The 27,221-nt window shown below is 39.0% G+C and overlaps 1 protein-coding gene across 1 annotated transcript; it reads left to right on the top strand.

Annotated features, from left to right (window-relative positions):
* On the top strand, positions 1–27,221 carry LOC104519634 (ELAV-like protein 2; the record flags this gene model as incomplete). The annotated part of the gene is made up of 5 exons (XM_010166958.1): positions 1–104; positions 18,940–19,093; positions 21,765–21,990; positions 25,720–25,758; positions 26,238–27,221. Coding segments are annotated over 5 exons (851 nt in total), but the record flags the coding sequence as incomplete, so codon positions are not given.

Raw genomic sequence — 27,221 nt, 5'->3', positions numbered from 1 at the left:
GACAGAGCTTGGGTTATGGTTTTGTGAACTACGTTGACCCCAAGGATGCTGAAAAAGCAATCAACACTCTGAATGGATTGAGGCTTCAAACTAAAACCATAAAGGTATGTAGTAGTGTTAATTACGATTTAAGGAAACTGAAGTGTTTTGACTTCCTGTTGATCAGACGCATGATTTTTTTTCCGTTTCCAGTTGTAATAGAAGCGTTCAGCTAGTGTCGGTAGAATAGACCACAACTTCCCCATGTAACAGGGTTAGTCCTTTGTTTAGATTTAGAGAGTTAGATTATGATTAAGAGTAGAAGATGACAGGGTTTTTATTCACTGGGCAACATTTTTGATGTGAGTTTGAATTGTTTTAGCTGAGAAATTGTCGTATGCTTTAGTTGGAGAAATAGAATACTGCATGTAGTCTGAACACTGCACTATGTGCTTTGTACTTATTTTCTCAAATAAAACTGCATAACTTGCTTATTAATATTCCCTTTTTTAGGTTACTAGTGTCTTGTTTCTCTTACAAATCCTTAAAATGAAAGGCTGAAGTAACTATTTTGGTTATCTATGAATTACTGGACTCCTAGGGCTCTAGTCTCTGGGTCTCTAAAGTTTGGGATTTTTTGTTTGTGTTCTAGCTGCTGCACCTCTTTAGTAAATTCAGTTTCTTGAATTTCTAGAAGGAGAAATCTTGAGTTACCTTTTCATCTACTGTCTTATTCCATTATTAGAAGAGTTAGGATATGCATTTGAGTAATTGTTTCGGTTCTGAAATCTTGAGAGAGGAGGTGAAATAAAATTTATCAGGGAATGCAGACTTGTTTCACAGGTGTTGGTGCTTGAAGCCAATCCATGTTCTAACCAGCCCATTCCTCCTCATTACACAGCAGGGTTTGCTAGCTGATCACCTAGATGGTGACTGCCCTCTTACTAGGATCATAATTGAGCCATAAGATAAAGCTCACCTGTAAAAAGGTTTGAACTTAAAAAGCAATTATAAGATTTAATAAAATGGAATACAGTATTTGAAACTGCAACTGAATATTGAAACAGGTGTATTAAGGGTAAATCATTGCTCACAATAACAATGTATGAAAGACATGGATAGATGCTTTGCTGTAGAAACTTCCCTGTGTGCCCCTTCTTGCACACAGGCAGTCTCTCCCATTTTCTGCTTTGGGGGGAAATTGAGGGAAGTTGTTTCATGCTCCTTGTTTTTTGAAGCTGTCTTTTGGGTGGTGGTGGAAAGGGAATGGGTTTGAGTTCCAGTAGTGTTGCAGGTACGCTGTATCCTTGCATTTTAATATCTTGGACAAATAAAAAATGCATCTCTCTAGGATGGTAAGTTGGAAGTTCTGGTGACTAAATGGCCAGGCAAAAAATGGTGTTACAGAGGATCAAGACAGATCTCCCAAAACAAAATGATCCCTTAAGGGGGTTTCCAGTGACTTACTTTGTTGCTAGTATATGAATTTTTAATCCTCTTGCACCTTGCTAAGTGATTAATGCAGACAGTCACTGTATTTCTGCAACTAAAAAATGATTGTAAAAAAAAGTCTGTGGGGGGAAAAAACCTGAAAATGGAGTAGCTAGATGTGGGTGATGACAGTAGTGATTTTCCTTTCCTGCCTTCCCAGGATATGAAAGTAGACTTGTATGTTACAAGCAATACCAGACAGTGGCCACTGCAGTGAAACTAAAGCTTATTTGTCAATTTTCAGGGGTTTGTGCCTTAGATGTCCTTAGCTAAAAGAAATCTGAAACATTTGAGTTTTCACAAGGTGAAATGATGACTGCTTCACCAAAATAACATTTCTGTTCAGGCAGAAAAAAAGCTTCTGTAAATGTTACTTTTTCATGTCACAGGTAACTCTAGCTACCCACATTCAGCCCTATTTAAATTCAGCAGCATCTTTCAGTGTCTGTGCATTACTTGAGGGGGGGAAAAATTGCTTTACTCCCTTCTCCTTTACCCTTGTTCCTTCTTGGACATAAGCTAGGTTTCTGGACAAGTTTTTGTGACTGGATTCTCCCAAGCTGTTTGAAGAGCCTGGTTTTACCTCCTTCCACACTGCAAGGGACAGAGGCCCTGGGATCCCTAATATGTTTTAAGACTCAGGTGTTTGTATATTGGACAGTTACTTCTCTTAAAAGAACTAAGATGTCTCTGTGCCAGTGACATGAAAGCAGAGTTACCAAGAGGGTCTGTCTTTACCTGTGAACTAATAGAAATGCCCAGCCTACTATGAAGTACTTTATAATTTACATTACAGATCAGCCTGGAGGCAATACTAAGTAAAGGTGAAGTTGATGTCTGAAGCCTTTGCTGCCTCTAGGGGTGCAGTCTGGGGTAGAGGGAGTCACTTCTGAGATCTTGCTGCCAGGACCTTTGCGGAAACTACTTAATGGTTCATAGACTACAGTATTCCTATTTGTCCAGAGCTGATACTGCACTTGGTGGGGGGGCGGAAATCTGGCAAACTCAGAATCCAACCCTTAGATTTACTTTCAAGTTTAGAAAATGGATGCCATTGAGACTTATATGTACCTTCATAGGAAAAATTATGGGATAGGATAGTGTTAGTGAATATTTTGACTTCAAAAGAAAAAGAATTAGATGTTTGTTCTCTCTGTTTTGGGGACTTTTGTAGCAGTGTTGAGTAGTTCACTAGACTGATGGTTGAAAGAGTTTGTTTCCTGTTAATCTATAAAAGTGGAAGGATCCCCATTGGTTAGGTGATGGATCCTCACATTGTGGCAGAACTGAGAGCATTCCCACTTGAGGGCATTGTTCTGATCCTGATGTGTGATGTTCTAGATTGAGGCCACAACACATACCTCTGATCCATGGCTCTTGTACTAGGCTGTTAGTCATTGCATATATTTCTCTGATCCCTAAGGGGATGCCACCTACTGTTTTCTTGAAATAAAATATATTGAAAAGGTGAATTTGCAAAATGTTGGCTTGAAGTTTTTCTGTATGGGTAGCGTTATTAAAACCCATTACCTGATAGGTTTTTAAAAAGAACATAATCCTGTGAAATGCTTTATGGAATACTTTGTTGAACTGTTTGCTAAGTATCTTAACCAAATTTCAGATCCATACATCCAAAGCAAGTCATAGCAATCTTAGTCTTGTCTAACCTGGTGACAGTAGTGTTGCCTTCTGATTTAAGCTGAATATTAAAACTGTGGAGTGGGTATGCATTGATGTTGAAGGCATGTCCAGGTGTGTTAGATACTGAACCCTCCTCTGCTAGGCAATATATGTAGGTGCCCTCTGGTATAATTTATGGCTTACTTGCAGTGTAAACAGGGTTACTTGGATTGCAGGTAGCCTATAAAGTTTGGGCTTCATTTAATTATGCAACTTTAGTGTGAAAACAAGTTGTATCTTAGAAGAAGTAAAACATTTTCTGTGGCTTCCCTTTTGGAAGAAGCTGCTGCTAGAAAGCACTTTGTCTCTGTTCTATTTGAGAGGCAGTGAAAATGTGGATTTCTGTGCCTGGAGTGATTTTTCTCTTTACCCACTTGCTTGTACATGACTTTTTTTCTCATTTGGATTGTCCTGGAAAGATAAGTTCTTTCCAAATGTGGAAAACTCGGAGGAGCAAACAGCATATGAGAGTCACTGACTTGCACATACCAATAAGGAAATTCAGTGTCTATTTTGTTGGCTTGGCTTCTGCTTGGGAGGGGGGAATTTTCAGTGGCTCCCCCTCCCCTTGCTCCTGGGAAAAACTTCTTCAAAATAAAAAGATACAAATGAATTTATTGTGAGATTAGCTGAACAGGAATATCTTTCAGTATGGTGTAAAAGAATTCTGCATTAACAAGGAAGTGTAATATGCTTCCCGGTCTAAAGAGTGGGCAAAAGAATGGCTTATCGTTTAACTGGCATAGACCTGTGTAAGATGCTGAGTAGGAGACAGCTTTTTACCTAGATTAGGGGTAACAGGAGGGCACAGGAAAATCTTTTTGGCTCTTCTCTGTGGATGCTAGACTGCATGAATGATGGATGTGCTCTTTTGTGGATTGTAGCTGCTAAGAGAATATCACAGATGACAATAATGCCATGCTTGTGCTTCCTTTGCCAGGTGAGCTGGGGCTGAGGAGCTTCCTGCTCTCCTGTCCCCAGGTCTCCAGTGTGAGAGGGCCTGAAGTGCTGGAGTGTCTGCATGTGGGAATTTGCAGACAGTTTTCTTATTAATGCTGGTGATACGTGTATGCAGATACGCATTGGAGAGGGAAAAGAAAATAGTTCGTCCAGGCTAGAGGCCTAGGAGTTGTCCTTTTTCATAAGATGGCATTGATTATCTAGCTGTATTTCACCTAGCTAGTGCTTCTTAAAAATCAGATTTAGTCAGATTCCTTCCTCTTTAAATTCTTTGGACTATTAGGGTGTTTACATGGGTAATTATCACCTGTCAGGGGAATAGAGATTTAAGAAATATTTTATCTGAAGTATTAAATCTCTAGGTTTTATTCCCACTTATTTAGAGCTTTGCATATATTAAAAAACCAAAAAAAAAAAATCAGGCTAAATATATAACACTCTGCCAACTTCCTGTTGGAATTAAGCTTGACAAATTTTTTGGCTAGAAACGCAAAGGTCATACTTTGCTATCATCATCTAGTTAACTGCTCTGCTGTAGAAAGCTGTGTAATGAGAAGAGCTAGTTATGACTTCAGTAGAAGAGTGAATACTGAACTGTCAGCTTCACAAATGCCCAAAGAGTTGCAGTACAGCAAGGGAAGACTTGAAGTGAGGGATGTGCCACAACTTCATTAGTGTCCTCTGAAGCAGAGTGTCCTTATAACTTGGCATTATGCAATGCAATTTTACATGGTGCCTTCAGTCATTACTTAGATTACAGTAAGATTGATTTTCAAGGAATTATCCTCTAACTCAATTGCTCGAGATCTCCACCCTTACAAACTTCTACCTGTGACAGTAGTCTTGAAAACACTGTGTACACTTAATGGAAAATAACAAAATAGTAAGAAAAAAAAAAATGCTAGTTTGATTTCTGAGTTAGTGCAGCAGGTAAAAGACTGAGATTGTTCCTGGCTTCACCTTTGGTACTTATAGAGGAAAATTTGGTAGTGTCATTTTTGTAGTAATTTTTTCATTAACTAATATCCCTGGGGAGCAATGAAATATGAGTTGTGTAAAAAGTCTATTAAAATACCAGAGGCAAGTGAGCTGTGAAGGTGAGAGAAACCCTCCTTACCTTCTTGATTTTTTTTTTTTCTTGGAGCACTAAAGAACATTGATCTAGTGAGTAGCAAAAGGGGATCCTATTTGGAGGTTTAATTAAAGCTGGTGAGTTTAACTGATGCTATCAATCAGCAAAGATTGAAAGAGGAGGCATGATGCCAGACCATTTAGTGGTCTTGACAGGGTAATTAAATACCTCAGGACTGTAGCAGAAGAACAATTTGTCTTGGAACAAAGGTAAAGGTGGTGGTTTTTTCCCTTAAACTTCTGGAGGAGTTACATAAATGGTAATTATACAATCTTTTAGCTATGTTACAGTTAAAGCTTTGACAGCATTTCCATTTTAAACCCCCTCCCCACCCCACACAAGCCTTTTCACCCCTAGGTAAAATTTGTTCTTTACTGAAATTCAAATCCCTTCAGACTTTGAATGTTACTTAACCAGCTTAAGCTGGCTGCTTGTTTTTGTTGCTGAATAATATTGAGAGGAAGAATCGGTTTTGAATGTATATTGCTGTCAGTTCTTGTAAACCACATTACAGCCACATGCTTGTTCATTAATGCCTAACCACTCCAAGGAAAATAACAGTGTGTGTCAGACTGAACTACAAAACGTGCTACGCTGACCTTCAGCAACTACATGGCTTTCTGTTTGGACCCCAAGTGCTGTGTTGCAGCTGATGGGGGTTTCTTGCAGGAGTCTGTCCTTGCTTTCCGTAGGGCAGGGGATCCTTGGGCAAATGCAGCTCACCCCAAGACTGCTGAGCAGGTTTGCCACCAGAAACCTCAGTAGTGCAGTAAGGTCCTTTCTGAGCTTGCGTAGGGGGGTGGGTTCTGACACAGAAATGGAGATGTTAGAGGGGGCCTGCAGTACTATATGGAGCTAAAGAAAGACTGTAAGCATTACTCAGAAGCGAAGATCTAAGCAAGCAAAAAAGCCTACAAAACCAACAAAAACCTGCTTGTTACTCCCGAGAATGATGATGCATCTTTGCCCTCTGCCCTTCCCATGCTATGCAAATTCCTCAAAGTAGGATATGGCTTTCCGCATGGGTCCAGAATGCTGCAAATGCCAGGCATGGAGATGTGTCTGGATTCTTTTTTAAGTACAAATAATTTTCTTCATAAGAATGCTTTTAGTACTTCAAAATATGGCTACACTTAGTTTTGAAATTATGGAAGTGTTGAGACAAACTGACCTTTATTCAGCTAGTGGCTCTCAAGGTTTTTTTTACATATTAATTAAATACTGACTCTAGTTGTCTTTTATCCATGCAGTAATAGCTTTTTCTGAAGGTTGTAAGATATTCCAGTGAAGTGGTAACTGTAAGTGGCAATGGATATGCTTTGTGCATTTCTGTAAGGTGTGTCTGTGGAATAAATAATGCAAGAGAGACCCAAGGGATGTACTTGCTAGTGTCCCTGTCAGCAGCAGCAGCAGCTCCCTAGACACAAACACAGAGAAGTTGAAGTATATTTGTTTCCTTCAGAAAAAGGGAAAACTTGTGAACAGATCAATGTCAGCTCCAAAAACAGGAGGAGATTTGGGGTCTGCTCTTTTGAGATTTTAATCTTGTTTGTATTGTTCCTGTGGAGGGTGGGATATTACCTGTGTCCTCTTGTCCTCTAAAGTATAAAATGGTATGCGTGTTTTTTATTGAAAGTGTCTGCAATTTTGGGTGCTCTTTCTCGCTGATTGGGCATGAGTGGGGAGGCAGTGTTTGTCAGATCAGAACTAGGAAACAAAATATGGAGGAAGGACTTTGAGACTATTAGAAAGTGAGAAGTAAGAAACTGAAAATGTTTGTTTGGAGACTGCATTTCCTTTTGTTTCTTATCTTTTCTTTGTACTTAAATTCGAAGTTAAGTATTTCTTATTCTTAAAGAGACAATGATAATTACAACTGCAAATTTAAGTGTTCTTCTGTATTAGTCCTTTTAAAGGAAAAACAGCAGAATCTCTGTTCTGTGACTGTAGTGCATAATTGTCATCTCCTATTTTAGTGTAGAAAGAGGTCAGTGAATTTAATTATTGTCCTTCTCTTAAAGTAGTATGTGAAACTTCTGATAATATAGGTAAACTGTTGTACAATCTGGAGCACTTCTGGGAAAACCTCTGATTCTGTTTTTGCCTAGAGCAGGATTTCCAGTTGGTTTCTGTTGTTGACATGTACTATTAAATTTACTGCTGTTCACCAAATTGCACTTTGGGCCTCATATCCGCTTCAGACCAAGTTTGTGAAAGCCTTTTTCTGGTGTTCCTTTGTGGTACATACAGCAGCGGTTTTATGAGGCCTTCATCTTTGAACAGGTGCTGTCCCTAATCAGTTAAATCTTAAGGAAGAGTCCTGGTCCTTCTGCTCTCTGTCATATACAAAGACTGGTCTTAAGTCTAAATTTGTCCTGGAAGAAGGCTGTCATAAGGGAATGCTGGTATAATGGAAATGAATAGACCTTGAATCTAGTAAAGAAAAACAGAAGAGAAGAAAACGAACACAAAAATGAGAAACAAAACATGGGGCGGGGGGGGGAAGAGCAGTCAAGAGCTAGGAACAAAAGCTGACAATTGGAGATGAAGTGCAGTGTCAAAGTTGGAGAAGAGCTAATTGACTATATGGTTAATTCTGTATTTCAGTTATTCTCATCCACTCTGTTCTTAAAGTAATATGTGTTTAGAATTACCTGAAGATTATGGAATTAACTTAAATTCAAATGGAAATAATGCAGTTTAAAGCCCATCATACCTGTCCTTTCTGATCTTAACCTTTGCAGCAAACAGCCCCTTTTGTCTTCATCAGTGCTTGTAGGAGGAAACAGAGAAGGAAAGCCAGTTCACCCTTTGCAAGGTCAACCTCTGTGGACACTTAATCTAAAATTCATTGAACCATCCTTGCAGAACTTGCTAACCATGGTTCAGAGGTGTCCTCTGGCTTGATTGCTCTTTCTGTCTCACTCTGTCTTTCTAAGAACACAAATGCAGCTTTTGCATAAGCTGACCATGTTCAAAATACATTGTACTACCATTTTACACTTGGCTCTTAGCCTAAACCAGGCCAAAAGCAAATTTAGGAAGACTTTTTTTCTTTAATGTTGAAAAGTCCTTACCTGGTACTGTGACATGCTCTGTAAAGATTCTTTTGCTGACTTTAGTCATGGCTTTCACTTTTTTCAAAGTCTAGCCATGAAAAATTGTCAGGGTTTCAGGGTTTTTTTTGTTTTAAGACTCTAAAGGCATATTCTTAATCCATGTCACTGATGCTTCTGAGAAATATTTTCAGAGAGCTGGTAGAACCATGCAAACATACAAGATACCAGGATTACAAGGTTTCTTAAGTGCAAGATTGACTTGATCTGTCCTTGCTTCCTGAGTCAGACACATGGTGAACTCTAGTTGCTAGTTTTCTCTGGCTTGTAAGAGAGCCAGGGGTATAAATTGTTCTGGAACCAGTTTAACTACTGGGAACTGCTACACAGAGAATACCTGAAATATAAAGATGTCATTTTCCGACATCATGCCTACCGCTTTTTTCTGAATGAAAAATGGTTCTCTTGAATCACATAGTGTTACCAAGGGTGAGACTGAGCTAGAATCAAGGCTCCCTTAAGCTAAAGCGAAGGGAATCAATCCATCTAGCAGGGTGCTTTCAGCATAGGGTGGAGGAAGGGAAGGACCCATTAAAAAAGTTTCTTTAGAAACTGTAACTGTGATCAGGCCTGTTACTGCTATACATGTATTGAATTTGATACCATTATTGATCAGTATTGCTCCTGCCTAGTGATGAAAGCTGGCCATGTTTTATTAGAAAACTCATGACATAATAGCTGGCTTGATGGTGACAGGGAAAATGAATTGATGACTTACTGATGTAAAGTTCATCTTACCTATGTTGATATGGTACTCAGGTACTTTACACAGTGAGTCTTCAGCATATGGGAGGAGATCTTGGCTTCACAAGGAGGTATTTTAGTACTTCATTTCAAGATAACCTTAGGAATAGTACTGGGAGAAAATGCTTCCCAGACTGGAAAATCCTCTACTTTCTTAGAAAAAAATTTCATCTCAAGAATTAATTACGGACTTTCTCAGCTTCTCAGTCTGATTGTCTTTACTGTCTCACTGCTGTCCTAGGCCTTCATCAGTCTTCTCATCCAGACAAGACTCACTTATAGTCTGAGTTTCTCTTAAAACTTGCTTTGCTGTGCTGAACTTGCTGCTGCCTATGCTTTAATAATGACTAAATCACGTCTTGTTCTGAGGAAGTGGTGAAGGTGAAAGGGAAGAGTGGATTGAAATGCTGAGCTAGGATTTAGAGCCAGAATTGAAACCAGATTTTTCCTTAGATATAATGCTGATGCAAATAACCTGAGCAACTGTCTCAGTTTCGTAGCTTTGTTGTAGAGCCAGGGCTTTTGACTTGCTGCCTTCTGGAAAGCAGGGTGAGCGTGGGCTGTGCAGCAGGAGAGTAGCACAAGTGGCTGTGGTGGTTGTTTCCTGACTGACAAGAGTCAAATACGGAAACAGGATCAAAGAGGAATGAAACTAAAAATCTTTCTGAGCTCCTGTACTCGTTGTATCAGTGATGCTCCTCTCTGTCCAGTAACTAACCTGAAAATTGGTGAAAGCCTCGGATGCTGGAGACTTTATATCCAGTGTCCATACTGTGCACTAACATGCACAAGAGTGAAAGGGTCAAATATGTAAAGGTTGAAAACCTTCCTGTGAGCAGTTACGTATCAAAAGCTGCAAGAGACTACATCTGTAAGGAGACTTCACTTTATTTTAATGGAAGTTACCTTCAGAGAGGTCATTCCTTAGTTTTGGAAGATGCATGCCTTTGTTACAGTTTTTTAGTTGGGGAGAAAAAAAATGCTGTGTTCATATTTGTGAGTCTTAGTAGGTATGGTGTGGTGTGTTTAGCGTACAGCTTTTTGGCAAATTTGTATTATCTAGATAAAATTATTCTAGTTCAAAGGAAGAGCTTTATAAAATACATGTATTCCTATGTTGGAATACTTATTCCTAAGTCATGCTTATGTGAACTACTATGACTGTCAGTAATCACTTTGAACATTTTTTACACCTACTTGTATAAGAAGCTTGTAGAGAAACTGGAGCTTCAGCACTGTGCTAACTGGCATAATGGTCTCTGAGAACATTGCTGGTTTGTTGTGCTTGACAAGGCAGTTTATATATTCCTAATGTATTCCTCTTCCCAATATAAATCTGTCTGGTTTGCAAGAAGGTTTAACCCACTTTCATCTGCATAGACTGGGTGGTAATTTATTTGGATTTTTTTTTTTTTTCACTGAAGCATGCATTTTAAAAGAACCAGATACTATCCAGACAGTGTTCTAAGCTCACAGTTTACCCTGGAAGTCATTGAATGCAAGCATTTATTGAAATCCTAGTTTTAACATATAAATATTTCAGATTTAAAGACTTGTAGGTAATACAAACACGTTGTTTGCCCTCTATACTAGTAATAAGCTACAAGATAAAGTATGGTGCTGAGGTGCCTAGAGGTAGTAGCAGATAGTAAGAAAATGAAATATTAATTTGTAAGGACTGGGTCTCTTTATTCTTTTTGGCAACTTCTATGTTTAATCTGCTAATGTTCACAGTTTTGATAGGAAAATTGTAAATCAGTTCATCTTGATGTTAAGAATGAAATATTAATTAAAGCAGTGAAAATACTTGAATTTGGTGTAATGTTTGCACTTCTAGAGACAAGTGTCTTTCCTACTAACTACAGTGGAAAATTCCAGTAAAACTGTTTTTAAATTGGTGTCTCTAGAGTAGCTGTGTTCAGTGCTGTTGTAATATGTGTAATCATTAAATATTTAAAATTGTAGGCTTTCTGACTGCTTCTTGACTTGCACTGTGTTCAGAAGTTTTGACATTGCATAACCTTAATATTTATCTATTAAATATTCACTTCTTGAAGTAGGTATGGAAGTAATATTTTAACACAGCTATTAATTCGGTCCCTATGCATATTGTTTGAATAGACTGAACCTAGAACTACTGGCAAGTAATTACTGAACAAGCAAACTGACAGAGTACAGATAGCGATATGAATTGGGAAGGTCTCTGCTTTAAATCTGTATCACAAGTGAAACAGCTAGACTTTGACATCAATAATGCATAGAAACTATATATCCCGTACTCTAGCCAAGCTTCTTTTGCATGGGAATTAATTCCTTTATACCAGTAACATTTTGTGGTGTCCTTGTTTTTCTCTCATGATGCTGACTTGCAGTTATCACAGATCACTAGTAATGTTTTGCCAAAGAAAGTCAAACTTCAGTTACATTTGTTTTCTGAAGTTCTATGTTTCTTTCAGATTTCTTATCTGGCCAGAACTTCTGGTGCTCAGCAAGATGGCTAGAGATAGTGTTTGGATGTTGGTAATGAAGTACTGATTTCAGTTTGATATATGTTTTTCCTGTGACTAATCTGCCCAAATGCCAGTATCCATCAGTTAGGATACAGGATTAGTCCCTGGGATGCTTTCCATGCTTGGTGATTTGTGATTGGTGTATGTTCTTAGATGTGAAAAATACCTTGTAAACACACTTCAAGAATTTAAAGAGAATGACAGTGAATCTGAACTTTTAATGGTGGTATCTACTGGATCGAGTTTACTGCTTTCATTTACCTGCTTGCTTTAAATTGCATTCAGTATATGCCTTGACTGCTGTGTCAAACTCTATTCCAAATAGCATTTACCAGCTAGGTTATGGGCAGTAGACATCACTGGATTGACTGTTGCCATGAAAGAATTCCTACTTATTTGACAGAGGAAAAGGGAGAGAAGTTTTGCAGGTGTTGTTTTACATCTTGACAGATACCAGTTCTGTAGTATAAACTTGCAGTAAGTTGACAAACTTTTTTGTGGATTTCCCCTCTTCTGAGGGACTCAAGGTTTATATCCTTGATATGTGACAGCATATGTCCAACAGTGCAAATTACCTATTGGAAGGCAGTGTCTCTATTTTGAATTCCTCTTGGAAGGAATAGGGAGGAAACTACTGGTTTCAAAAGGCTGAGTGGGAATCCTCTGTCCTGGCTTTAACTACTTGATTTACATTATTTCCACACTCTGGGTAGAGGTCCATTTCAAAGATTTTCCTTAAGATTTGTTATGTCTTGTTGCAGAATCACAAAATGGCTGAGGTTGAAGGCACCTCTAGCCCCAACCCCTGCTCAGAGCAGGTTCACCATAAGCAGATTGCTCAGGCCTGTGTCCGGTTTGGTTTTGGACATCTCCAGGGTTAGACTCCACAATCTGAGTAGTTTCTTCCTATGCTTGACCACCCTTTACCACGAAAAGGTGTTGTCTTATAGCATGAAATCTATATGCAATTTCCAAATGAACTTTTCTGTGTTTCAGTTTTTGCCTTTTGTCCTTTGACTTGATGCTACAGTGAAGAGTCTGGCTCAATCTTCTTTATTCCCTTAATCAGATTTTTATGGCTCAGATCCTGCTGAGCTGCTTTTTCCCCAGTCTGAGCAATCCCTGCTCTCTGACTTTCTTTGCATCAGAGGTGCTCCAGTCCCTTAATCACTTTTGTGGCCCTTTACGGAACTCACCTCTAGTTGTAAATATCTGTATTGTATTGGGGTTCTCAGAGCTGGAAACAACCCCTCAGAAGTGTCTCACCAGTGCTGAGCAGAGAGGATGGATCACCTCCCTTGACTTGATGGTAATGCTTCTGCTAATGCAGCTCAGGTGGCTGTAAGCTGTCTTTGTTGCAAGAGTACATTCTGCTAGCTTCTGATTAACTCGCTGTCTGTCAGGACACCAAGGTTCTCTGCCAAGCTGCTTTTAGTCAGTCGACTCTGGGCATGTACTGGTACATGTGATTATTGCTCTGCTTTTCCTGCTGTTAATCTTCTTTGAGATTCTTCTGTGGTCTGTTGAGGTCTCTCTGGATGGCAGCACAACCATCTGGCCTATCAGCCACTCCTCCAAGTTTTGTATCATTTGTGAAGTTTCTGAGGGTACGCTCTCCGCCATCATCCACATCACTAGTGAAGATGATGACCAATACTGATGGAGACCAGTGACTGATGGCAACCCGTGGTGCCTGGCAGTTCAGCCAGTTTTCAGTCTACACCACTGTCCTACGTAGCTAGTACGTACTTAATACTTATTTACTATGTGCTTAAGTACATGAGATGTACTTAATGTGCACTTCATGAGAATATTATGGGAGAGAGTGTCAGGTCTTACTAAAGTTGAGATAAATATCATCCACTGTTCTCACCTTGTCTGTTAAGGCAGTCATGAATTGTAGAAGACTATTAGGTTGGTCAGACTTGTTTTCCCCTTTATAAATCTGTGCTGACTACTTTCAGTCACCTTCTTGTTGTTCACGTGACTGGAGGAAACTTTAATGATTATTTCCTCAATCACCTTTCCAGGGATTGAGCTGAGATTGACTGGCCTGTGGATGCCTAGAGAGAAAGAGTTTCTTGCTGTTCTTGAAGATGGATGATACTTGCTTCCTCCCACTACTCGGAAATCTCCCCTGTTCCTCATGACTTTTCAAAGGCAACCATCAATAATGACATCCATCAGCTCCCTCAGCACTTGTGGGTCCAACATTTCAGGCCCCATGGCCTTTTGTCTGTGCAGTTCAGGTATTCCTCAGTGTGATCTTCCTACACTGAGGGTAAGCATTCCTTGTTCCAGACTTTGTACTGTCTCATGGGCCTGGGATCCCTGAAGGCCAGTTGTACTGGTAAAGACTGAGGCAAGGAAAGTACTAAGTATCCTGTCTGTTTCTGTGTCCCTGGTCAGAAGTTTCCCTGCCCTATTCAACAATGGGTTCATGTTTTCTCCAGTCTTCCTTTTGTTGCCAGTATATTTGTACAGATCTTTTTTGTTGCCCTTTAGATCTCTCACCAAATTCAAATCCAGGTGGGCTTTAGCTTTCCTAACCTCATCCCTGCACAATTGGACACCATATTCCTGGTTTCACATCTTGTACCTGTTGGTTTTATGTTGGAGTTCAATCCCTTTTTCACCCAAGTAGGCCCCCAGACACCTGTGCCTGATCTTGTGCTTGCTTGATTTTATGCGTTCTAGGGTGAGCCTTTGGCTTGGAGGTGATGCTTCAGTCATTGGAGATGGTGAGCAGGGACATCAGCATGGTTTCCAGGCCTATAAAGCTGTATTAGCAGCTCGCTTTGTGAGAACTGTGATATCTATGCTGGTGCTGTTTGACTGTGGTGATTACCAGGGCGATGTACGGTGAAAAGGGAGAATTTTCATTTCATTCTCAGCACTACAGAACTTGAACTGCAGCTCAGGCACACCTTGTGAATTCGTTGTTTACCTATAGCCTACGTTAGCATCACTGACCAGGAGGGAAAGTAGGTTTAGGTATTAGCATTGCCTTACAGGTCACTTATTTGATTTAGGGCTTTTCTTGGCTTTTTATGTGTGTCTTCATAAAGAACACAACTCTTATTTCTGTTTACATTGTAATTCCTCGGTTTTGTTCTGTCTAATGTGTTGAATCAGAAATTCAATTACTGCAGTAGATTATTTAGAAAATGGAGTTACTTAATCTGTCAAAATCTATAAAACTGCTTCTAGAACAAAGTCTAGATAGTTTGGAGACTGGGAAAACAGTAGCACCATGAAAGTATGGCGTAGGGATTTTGGCAGACCTTTGGTATTTTCTGTTTATACAGATTTCTTTTATCTTGTTTGAAAGGCGTTTGTGAGGCTTACATTCTGCAACCTCTGTTCTGAGTCCTTGCAAGCAAGCATACATGCTTAGAAAACAGCCCAGTAAAAGGTATTTTATCTGAGTTCAAAGCTAATGTGAAGTCCACAGTAACTCCTTAATCTTCAGCAAACCATGAGGGTATTTTTGAGTTTCTCAGTACTGAAATGTTGTTTGACCAGCAGTTTTATACCCTTCTTGTTGAATATAAAGAAAAGTCACTGTTTTTGTTCCTTCTTTAGCTGATGATCACTCCCAGGAATTCTGACTTCTCTCCAGAGAACCTGATCAAGTGCATATGGAAAGAAAAACTTGTGTCTGACAGCTTAAATAAAACTGGATAGAACAGTTCTCAGCGATTCTGAATTCTGGAGACAACTAAAACTGACAGATAAACTGGAGATGTGCCAGTGATGCATGCAGCTATACATCTTTCTTCATCTACTTTATAAGTAGTGTCTGTCCTCCCCTGCTTCCACTAATGTCAGACTTTACATTAGTAACAGTTCATTGTGTTCAGTTAAAAAATTGATTTTTTTTGATGTCCCCTCCTACCATGTAGACTTAAATTTGGAGGGGTTGGAAGTTTTCCTTTTGAAAACAAGCGTTGGCTCAGCTGTTCAGAACTGCTGGTTTTTGATCACTCAGGATTTGATTCTGTTTTGTCCTGTCCCGTAGACAGTCTGTTTCCATTCTATGGTCTTGGGTTTCCTTAAGGTTGTCCTGTCAAGTGTGGCTTGGAGCTTTATTTCTTAAAGAAGCTCATAGCCGAGTGGGCAGATTGGGCAAGTTATTTCATTCCATAGCTGTTGTATTCTTCTACTTGGATAGCCATCACTGTCCTTGCTCCCTCTTTGGCTGAGTAGAGGCAAGTCTTACTCTGTTTTCCTGTCTCTGCAGCGTACCTCCCAGACTCTGTGCACCTGGGAATATGATAGGTGTATACTTTTGCCTGTGGAAGAGTAGGAAAATTAGTCAAGATGTAGAAACTGTTCTTTCAATTATGAGTGTATGTAGTGTGAGAGCTGACTGCATGGAATAAAAGAAGGATTTAGTTTCAAGTACTACTCGGAAGTATTAGGCTTTGACTGCACAGCTGTGTACTGCTAGCAGATACACCACTTCAATTTAAAAAAAAATCTTTTACAAAACTGTGGTGTTAAACCCTTCAGCACAGAACTGGCAAAATCAGTCACTTGACTCAGATGTGTTAGAATCTGCTGTATAGCTGGTACCTGAAGTCCTCTTCTCTTTGTCTGACTTGCAAGACTGCACGTTCCCCTCATCTTTATTTCTGTAGTTCCACTGGTACCTGTGGTCCTTGACTTTGCAAATATTCATCTAAAGAGGTGCATGTTTAGTTAAACAAAAACATCAAAATGGTACAACAGTAGGATCTCTCCTTTACTTTCTTCCTCTGAAAGAGGTAATGTTGCTGATGAGATTTGGACTTGAATCTACTCTAGCAAGTTTTAAGAATGGGAATTATGTATTTGCCTTACTTGAAAGAAATGTTAAGTTTCTCATCTACCTTGTGAAAGGCTCTTGGAAATCAAGTATTCTGTCATGTGCAGGAGCACAACTGCTGTTCATGTAACACTTAACTATCTGCTGTCTTGTTTCCAGTAGTTTACAAGATTCCATCATCGCTATAATTTGAAGTGTTGCTGCATAGTATATGGATAAATTACTCATGATGCTGCAAAGTGGCCATAGTGATTTTTACTACTACAATTCTGATAATTAGAGAGGCTTCTTATGGCAGGTTACAGGCACTTAAGTCCTGAACATTTCTGTGTAAATCTGACTGTAGCTAGTAGTTGATTTTGTCTTCTAGAAATAATCCTATGTTGACTGAAATGGCAAGAATCAAGTCAGAATAGAAAATTAATTTATCAATTTGCAGCTAGTCTACAAAACGAACTACTGTTTTCTGTTCGCACTGTATCTTGGAAAAAATCACAAGAAAGAACAGACATTTTTAAAGTTGAAAAAACCCCCAAACAAACCCAGATTTAACATACTGGAAAATACCCATCATATGTGACAGGATTATAGAAGAGTTCCCTGTGACATGGGAAACTGAGGTAGGAAGACTTGTCCAGAATCACACGGCAGATTCCTGCCATGTCAGTAATATTTTTTATTTGGTGGGGTCTTTTTTTTTTTTTTTTTAATTTTTTACACTTAGCATCATAGACACTGAATCTATTTTTGATAAAGGGTCTGTGGCTTTCTACCTGGTACCTTGATGGTGGTAACTTTAATTATATTCTTCTGGGACAGTTCCCTAGTCCATATTAATAACAATATTAAAAAAGGGGGGGGGGGGGGGAAATTCAGGAAAAGAACAAGGACATGTAGAAGAAAGGACTAAGTAATCTTTAGTTCAGTGGACTCAGCTTCAGTGGAAGATTAACTGTTCTTCAATGCAGTTTTACTGGAGTTGAAGCAAACTGCATGGAAACTGGGAAATTCTGTCATTCCTTCTGTAAAACTGGACACTGCCAGTTTTTCTATAACAATTAAATTTGCACATCTTCACAAAAAAAAAAAAAAAAAGAAATTAGGAGAAAAGTCTGAGGTTATTTTCAGCTGCCTGTGTGGGAGATCAGAAGACCAGCACTTTGAACACAGGTCTTTAACTCTTGTGTGGCTCTCACATTAAAACATTAAATGACCAAGGAACTGTGCCTCTCGGGACTCTAAGTTGGATCTTGGACAGCTACAAGTTTTGTAGGTCAGTGCTGTTCATCCAGCTTTGGAAGATACCTTGAACAAAGCTTCTAGATAGAACATTGAATGATCACAGTGGTGTTCAGGGTACAGCTTGTTTAGTCTCTGGGATGTTCTATCTCAAGTTCCTATTTTGTTTTGCTTCCACAAGAGTCTTAAGAGTCTACTGATCTGCATGGAAATGAGACAGGGGGAGGACTTGAAAAGAAGAGTCAAAGGATTAGGCAAAAGATGTATTGCAGAGTTAAGTTCCAGCTGCCCAGAGTTGGCTGATGCTGCATTGCAGGGAGGGAAGGAAAGGAGATAAATCTGACCACTTCTTGAGGCTCCTTTTTACATTTACATTTTGTACAATACAATGAAGTATTTTGTCCTGTCATGTTTCACAAGCATGGGTGTTCTGTTCTAATCTTTCCTCTAATGACAAACCACTTGTGTAGACTTCAGTGGGAGATACTGAACTCCTCAACATGCTGTTTTTGTATCATGTGTCCCAAGGGTTGAAGAATCTAGTTGATAACCTTAATAAAATATTTCTGACTGACACTTTGAGGCAGCAGGTAAAAGCTTCTGTCCAAAAGGACCTGAGAAACTCATTGTTACATAATATTTGGTTGTAAGACATCTGTTGCAGAAATTGTCAAGCTGTTGAACAGCCAAAATGCAAGTTGCTTTCCTATGTCTACCATTCATCCCTAGACCTATGAAAGTGATGTAGCAGAGTTTATCTTGACCTTGCGAATGATTGTATGCCATTTGATAGCAAGCTCAACATGTGTAGAAAGGGCACAGCCCTTGAAAAACACTTGCAAACCTCTGAGTGCTTTGGACTGTCTTTCTGTGTTTTTGACCTAGATATGAAAGTTAAATCTTTATTCCTTATATTTTTCAATTATGAAAGGAAAACATTATTGAATTTTCTTAAATTTGTCTTTTTAATCTTAGAGCAAGCTGAGAACACTTTCTCCACCAAGGCTTGCCGAAATGTGCATCTAGCTTTTCTCCTTTATTTGAAAGTGCTCCTTAAATTATATATAAGTTCGTGTAGTCACCTTCTCCTGTTTGGTCTGTGTTGCATTTCTTCAGTGTTTTCACAGAAGCCAGCACCAAAAAAACCCCAATTAACTGGCTTTACAGGGTAATTTCTGGCTGCCCTTAAACATTTCAAGGTCTCAGAACACTGTCCTATTTCAATTGTTTTTAAAGGGTTTGATTTCTGTTTTGTTTTGTTACTTTCTTTTTTGGAAGGTTTCCTATGCACGACCAAGTTCAGCTTCTATCAGAGATGCAAATTTGTATGTTAGTGGACTTCCAAAAACAATGACACAGAAAGAACTGGAACAGCTCTTTTCCCAGTATGGACGCATTATTACTTCTCGTATTCTGGTTGACCAAGTCACTGGTAAGTAGACAGTTTGGCACATCCTCTCATTTTTAGACTGGCAGCTTAAAAAATATTTCACCTTTCAGTACAATAGTCTTGTCTCTAGAATGTATGAAAGGTGTATGTAGGCCAGAAAATGCAATTTTCTGCTGGAATTGTTCATAAATATGCATGGACAAAAATAGATTGTGGAGTGTACTGAGCCAGCTTGAGTCATTTCCACCCTGAAGGTGCAGGTTTGAAGCCTGTTTCATGGCTTGTGATAAATTCACAGCTGCTATAATCTTACTTACCAAGCTGCTGCGCAAAAATAGTCCCTGTGTGCCTTATGAAATGCTATTAAACACTTTTTTATAAAAATAAAATTTTATGCAGAAATGCACAGCTGGTTCTCTGAGGCTAGGATTACAAAAGACCCAGAGACTGGTAATTGCTGTTAAGACTGTTTTCAAGGTTGCCTCATTAACTTTGGACACACTGAAGAACACGAACTTTGAGTTCCTTGTTTTGTGCTTAGCAGTGCCTTAAAGATCTGAGCTCTAGCAGGTCAGTTGCGTTGTTGCAGTATGTGTCTTAACCAGTGATTGGGTTTCAGTGACACTGTGATTACTCTCGAGACTTGGACTGAAGAGTTTTTGCAGGTTCAAATGGCTGATCTTGAGGAACTTTATAATTTGTTACCTTACCTGATTCCAGCAAGCCTGTTCCAAAAATAAGCTATCAAATGAAAAGCCAAATATATGACAGAGGTATCGAATTTGCAAAGCAAAATACAAAGGAGCAGGGCTCTCCCAAGTCTCCCAAAAAACTGGGAGTGTGGGGCAGAAGTATTGATTTACTCACATAATTATTCCCTGAATAATAAGTTAGCTTGCATTTTTTTTTGTAGTTGTACCTTTTCAAAAATCAGATGTCATTGTGGGTGGCAAACAGCTTTCAGCTGTAGGTCACGAAGTTCTCAAATTATTTTACTTTGAAAGGATTGTGCATGCCAGTGTTGTGACACTTGACTGACCCGTAGAGTCCCTTGTATGAACTCCTTTGCAATTCCATTGTGTTAACAGAAATCTCAGTGTCGATACGTAATACTTATGAAGTGTTTTAATAGTGAATTGGTGAGTGTAGAGAGGCAGGGAAAGGAAAGCTGAAGGCCAGCTAGTAATTTTTAGAAGCAGTGGATTTGTAAGTCAGATTGCCAGTGTTTGTGAAATAAATAGCTATTTACAGTACGTTCCTGTGTATTCATATATAGAAATCGTGAGATCTGATAAATGGGCTGAATAAGTAAATGTAGTTAAACTTTTGAATGTGTACTGTAATTCTAAGTACTCATTAATCCTAGTATGTGCACAGGAGTTCTCTGGCATAGACTGTTGTTCAGGTTTAAACTTTCTTCCCTCTTAGTAATTTGGAAGAGTTAGACTCAAAATGGTGTGAATAATAAGGTTGTGACACAAACTGACAGACAAAAAATGCAAAGTTGAAGCTGTGACATTTGCCTCCTCAAAGCTTTCTTATGCCTGCTCGTTGTCACTTTGATGGTTTAAATCATCATTGTTTATGAATAGAGTACACTTTTTGTGGTTAATGTCTTTATCAGGTGAGTACAGGTGTCTAACTTGTCTGTTTATTCATGAACCAAAATATAGAGGGACTCTAAATGGATTTAGGAATATTACAACAAAGCGTGCAACTAACTGGTGTTGACTGTAGTAGCTTTAATGTTAATTGGCTCAACTATTGACACCTAATATGTTTATATTTTAGCCACAGTATAAACCTGAGGTGTGAAGTTTCTAAGAGCTTCCATAAGCACTTGCTGAACCCCTTGCATGTTGTCTTTGACTTTTCTATATCAAGGAAGGATCTATGGCCCAAGAAAAATTCCCCTCAAAAATAATACCTACATAAGTATAGTGGTGCGCTGAAGCTGAATCTTTTACGGAGAGGTAACGATGGACTGTTAAAACAGGACCATAATTCCCATTACTTCAATCTAGAACCTGCACTCTCTTCTTCATCCTCTCAGCATATTTGCTCCAAAGGAAACTTGAAGGGCTGCTGCAGGAGAACGTAAGCCATTTCTTCCTGATGGGAAGCAGATGACTAAGCAAGGGGAAATGCGTTTAAGCTGAAAGAGGGTAGGTTTAGATTAGATATTAGGAAGAAGTTTTTCACTGTGAGGGTGGTCAGACACTGGAACAGGTTGCCCAAGGAAGTTGTGGATGCCCCCTCCCTGGAAGTGTTTAAGACCAGGCTGGATGGGGCTTTGAGCAACCTGGTCTAGTGGAAGGTGTCCCTGCTGATGGCAGGGCGATTGGAACTACATGATCTTTAAGGTCCCTTCCAATCGAAACCATTCTATGATTTACAGAATTTCTGGGATTTTTAGATTCTGCAGTTGTATGAACTGAACAGAAGTTACAGTGGAGCTACTTCTGGGTTTGCCTTCATCCCCCACAAAATTGCTTTGTTTTAGAATTGTGCTTTGGTCTGCTATGTTTAAGTAATCTACTCTGTGTTCCTGCTTGTAGCAAAAGCTCATTTCTACTAAGCTCAAAATTATATGTTCACAGCAATTGGCCACTAATGTAATGATTGGCTATGAAAATCAAATGTTAACATCTAATACTCTATAGTCTCTGAATTAATTATTATATGCTTCCTTTGCTTCCCTCACCCTGTGCAGGGGTATCAAGAGGTGTGGGGTTTATCCGGTTTGACAAGCGAATTGAAGCAGAAGAAGCTATCAAGGGCTTGAATGGCCAGAAACCTCCAGGTGCCACAGAGCCCATCACTGTAAAGTTTGCTAACAATCCAAGCCAAAAAACCAGTCAGGCCATCCTTTCCCAGCTGTACCATTCTCCAAACAGAAGGTATCCAGCACCTCTAGCTCAGCAGGCTCAACGTTTTAGGTGAGTCAAATACATACTTGTGTGCAACTGTGCTGGAAGCCACAAGTTCCCATGGGCTTTTTTGTTTCCCTCCACTCTTACCCTTCTCTGCTCATCCGGTTTCTGTGTGTAAATGAAACACATGAAAATGTTGAACTTCAGCTGTGCTCCTACAATACAGCTAAAAGCAAAAGTGGATTCCATCCTATTGACAGCATTTCAGTATCTAATAAACCTACTTAGAGTTGAATCAAGATTACATCTTTTTCTTCTGTACAGTCACTGAAAAATCCCTTTTTAAAGGTTATTTTTAATTTCCTGGGTTATTGTTGATTAATGTGCAAGTTGATTCAGTTAACATTGACCTAGGCAATTCAATTTTCTTCTTAGCCGTATGGTGTGCCACAGCCGGTCTCTTCTTCTCCACCCCCTAACTTTCCTCCCCATTCTGGCTTTCAGTTTTTTCCTAGTCAGTTGTTGAAATTCTGCATGCCCCACTTTGTTTTCTCTTACTGCAAACTTTTGTAACGAAGATTACTCAAATACTTTCTGCATGCGTTTTTTGTGTATATGTTCCCATCACGTTGAAACTACAGCCATACAGTTCCATGTGATATTTAGTGTATTGAAAAGGACAGATGGTGAGAACAAAGTGAAACAAACACTGTATTCTATACATTCATGAGTACCTTGAATTTTTTTCAGTTATTTTGATTGTTTCTTCCCACTCTCTGCCCTGGGATATGTGACTGGCATATGTTAAACAGTAATAGACTCAAAGCAGTTTCTGTTTTATTTTTCAAGAAATAAAATCAGCTGGCAATTTGCTTCAAAGAGAATACACCAAACTTCAAAAGCTGTGCATTGGCTACCTTCACTTTTAGGCTGAATGTTCAGAGTTCATGGACTGCACTTCTGGCAGAACTTCTGAGTTCTTGTCTTCAGCTTTTCAGCCTTACGTGCTGCAAGTGTCTCACAGGTGTGAAGGTCAGGGCTAGAGTAAGCTTTCTGTGCTAAGGGAAGGGATAAACAATTTTATTCATTACTTGGTGGATTTTCTTACCATTTCTTAGGTATTAAAAAGGTTAATTTAAGCAGTGTGCTAAATATTGAATACAAGTAGGCTTGCCATTGTTCCATAGGCAGAGCACAGGGGCAGAAGTTGCACTGGCAGGATGGACCCAAGTGCATTATATGAAATAAGATCATGAGGGAGCTGTTGTACAGCCTGTGTGTTACAGCATTCAGCATATTTTGGCGAGTCTGGCCTGCTAACTCCTTGAGTTCTTCTGAGTGTGCTTGTTCCCAGATACTCGGCTGTGTTCAGTATTACTCTGATACTGGCTAGATAGCGTCTGTGTTTAACAGATGCTCCAGGTAGATCTATCGTGATTCGTAAAAACTCTCCAACTTGTGGAGCGTTTTTCTTTGGATAAGACCTGAAGTTCTTTGCAGTTATGTAATTGCAATAGACTACCCCTGTGCTGCAACATTCGACTTTGAACCTTAAAAATTTTATTTGATTGTTTGTGTTTTGTTTTTGTTTAATGAATTAATGTTTAATGTTATGAATGCCTATTTAAATTTCCCTGGAAAGTTGTTTTTTTCTGAGATACTAAGTGTAAAGTGGTGCCTGAAACAATCTTAAGAGGTACTGTGATTTGCTCCACTTAAAAGTATAAAGGTGACAAAAAGCACTGAGTAGGTACCAAGTCTGTAGTGAATAGCAGGGAGAGTGTCCTGGTTTTTGCTAGGATAATTTTCTTCTTAGTAGTTAGAATAACTGTGGTTTAGATTCCAGTTCTCTCCCCTACTTCCTGGGGTGGGGAAGGTGGGAGAGCAGGCTGTGTTTGGCTGCAGGGTGCAAGCCAAAAGGGTGAATCCACCCAAACCACCATAGAGAATAATACTTTTCTCACTTTCATCGATGTGCAAGGAAGAAAAGCTTGAACTGACTGGTCAAGAGAAAACTAGGGTTGCAGACAAAACCAGATTTTTCTATTTTTTTGGGAAAGCTTTCAGGCTTCTGTTTAAAAGAGACAACCTTAAAAGGGACAGCCTTGCCAGATTTTAAATTTTTATGTCTGTAAAGGGAAATCTGTCTTTTTTTAGGTCTTTGCTTTGCTGTTGTTGCAGCATTCCAGCTCTGTTGCTGACTATGTAGTTTAGATTGCACCAATGCTTCAGATCTTTCATGTCTTTCACTTGCAAGAAATCTTAGCTGTTCACATTTTGGACAGAATTACCTAAAGCAGTTGCCCTGTCTGTGTTTAACGGTTGAGAGAGGCCTGAATATAGCATAAACTTCAGTAGTGAAGAACGATGGGATCACTACAATGCTGCTTTTCTTGAAAAATCTTGACCTGGACTTTCAGAAGCAGCTATATGTATTTGTTCTTCAGTTTCTGTAGGATATGCAACTTAAAGCATCTTTCCAGTGAATGCCCATGAGAATTTTTCCAGAATATTTTTAAGTCGTCCAGGTAACTGATGAAAACTGTTATGGTTATATCACTACTGTATGAAGTCCTGAGCCAACTGCTCTACAGCAAGGACCTGTAAATGGTCATGTTTCTGGAACTCTTCACCTTCCTCTGCAACCCCAAATGTTAATAACATTAGACCTGTCATCCACACCAAGTTTTCTAACTTCCTCTTTTTTTGCTCTTTTAGGTGTTCATTAGCTTACTTTCTTGTCAGTGCATTCTGCAAACCTTGCTCATTGCAGAATCATAATGCTCTGTAGTTTGAGACATTTACTTAGCTGCAAACAAGGACAAATATTTTTTTCTTCCAGGTTTTTTTTGTGCACAGCTGTAGTTCCACTACTGCAGCACTTGAATTTGAATTCTCTATACCAGTAATGGTTCTTAAATCATATAGCTCATTACTGGAGAGAAATCACAATAAGATACAGATCTGTAAGGTAGCTGTAAGCTAAAAACTAAATCAGATGTACCTTTTTATCTAAGCTTCTGTTTTGTGGAGTTCTGAAGAGAACCTTTAACAAGACTTTTGCTTCACATGTCTGGGCATTGCCAGAAAGAAACTAGAGCTTCTTTAGGGCACAAGTTTTCTCAGGGAAGCACTTCAAGGGATTTCAGGAATAAGTAATAGGATTGGTAGTCAGTGCATGTTCTGGGTATTGGCTAGGTAATTCCAAAGGTTTTAGAGCTGTGAGTGCATACTGCAGTTTAGCATCTTGGGGGAAGGTGAGGGAAGATATACATGGAGAAAGCTTACAGTCTAATATATATGTGTGTATATATTGTAAAAACACTTTATTCTGGAAAAGAGTAGGAAAATTAAAAATCTCTTTTGCAGTTCACGTTCTACCTTATTTTACTCCTGCAAAAGCATGCGTCTGTTTGGGTATTCAAGTCAGCACACTGTCAGAAGCCTCAGTAAAGACTTCATCCAAAACAAGTTAGTAATCTGTGAAATGTCACTGAGGTGGTCACTGACTAACTTCGTGCTAACAGTCTTTGACTTGGACTGAACTTGTGGCTGGTAGTGGTGCATTTTCTGAACTGAACTAGTTATGGTTGTGGATACTACACAAGAACATCTGTTTTGTGTTCGCTAACTGTATCAGGTGTGATAAGGTGCCACAGCTCTTTCAGTGGTGATACTTTAACTTTGCATGAGATTCTGTACGGTGCAAGGGATGTGGCAGTAGTATACCAGCTTTCCTGAAGATTAAAGGGTGGAAAAGTCTGAAGACTGAACACTTTCCTAAATGTTTTGCAGGCTGGACAATCTGCTCAACATGGCTTATGGAGTAAAGAGGTAATAAAGGACTATTAGGTTCATAATAACCAAATTAACGTAAAGCATTTTGCATACTCCAGCTTTTTCAGTAAGACTTACCTTGGATTTTTGCATGTTAAGACTTCAGCTGAGATTGTTCATTTTGGTGCATTTTGCATGAAAGAGACAAACCTTTTAGCGGTTCATGGAATTCCCGTTTCAGTTTGATTTACTAATCCTCACTGGTTTTGTGGCATGCTTTTCTTTTGCTTTTCTGTGTTACTTAATCTGAGACAGACCTAGCACTCTTCCACCTACTCGTGTATAGTATTGTACATATTATTTGTGCAGTTGGGGGGGGTGGGGGAATATTTATGGTGTTACCTTATTAGTCTGGCAAACATATTCATGCTATGAAAAGCCCTGTATAATTTTCTCTTTTATTTTGAAATTTCTTTGGGATTTTCTGTGGACATCATACTTTATGATTCTGTTTTGTTTTCCCCGTTCTTTAGTAGGTTTCCTCCAATGACCATTGATGGAATGACCAGTTTGGCTGGAATTAACATCCCTGGACATGCAGGAACTGGATGGTGCATTTTTGTATACAACTTGGCCCCTGATGCTGATGAGAGTATCCTCTGGCAAATGTTTGGACCCTTCGGAGCAGTAACCAATGTGAAGGTCATCCGTGACTTTAACACCAACAAGTGCAAAGGCTTTGGATTTGTGACTATGACAAACTATGATGAGGCAGCCATGGCAATAGCCAGCTTGAATGGATACCGCCTTGGGGACAGAGTATTGCAGGTCTCCTTCAAAACAAACAAAACGCACAAAGCCTAACAATTTATTCTCAGTGCATTAATACACGAAAACTATACAACACAGGCAATTTACAAGAAGCTTTACGCATTAGTAAATGCCTTTGTTGTATACCAGTGTGGATATGGGGATAAAATGACTACTTAGCATCCTAAGAATATGTGAGATTTTTTATTGCTAATATTTGAATTAAAACTTCTTAAATATCGTTTGTGTTTGAATATTGACAAGAGGTACAGGGTTTTTACCTGTCACAATACATATTCTATTGCCTTCTTTGAAGAAGGTGGACCTTTTAAAATGCTTCAGCTAAGGGAAAAAAGTTTTTTTTTTTTTTCTTTCTACATGACTGCCTTTAACATATGAGTAAATATTGAGGCTTTGTGTGGTATTTCTTAAGTTGTTTTTATGTTATTTCTTGATTTGCCTTGTGTTTAATTTACTACTTAATGCATTGCTGTTTTGTTGTTCAAGAAAAGTATTTGAAGTTTACATTTTATTTATAAAGTTATAAGCAGTATTTGCAGTATTTATTTTATAATTATCATTTGGGTTGGGGAATGGGAACACATTATAAAAGCTTATTGTAAGAATACTGGAGAACTTTTCGTAAAGCAGTACCTTGCCAAAGAGATAAGAGCCTCTTTGATGTGGGTTTAACAAAGCATCTATTTTTA

The sequence above is a fragment of the Antrostomus carolinensis genome, unplaced genomic scaffold (assembly GCF_000700745.2).
Source record: "Antrostomus carolinensis isolate BGI_N321 unplaced genomic scaffold, ASM70074v2 scaffold40410, whole genome shotgun sequence".
Classification (NCBI taxonomy): domain Eukaryota; kingdom Metazoa; phylum Chordata; class Aves; order Caprimulgiformes; family Caprimulgidae; genus Antrostomus; species Antrostomus carolinensis.
This window is presented reverse-complemented; position numbering and strand designations above follow the sequence as displayed.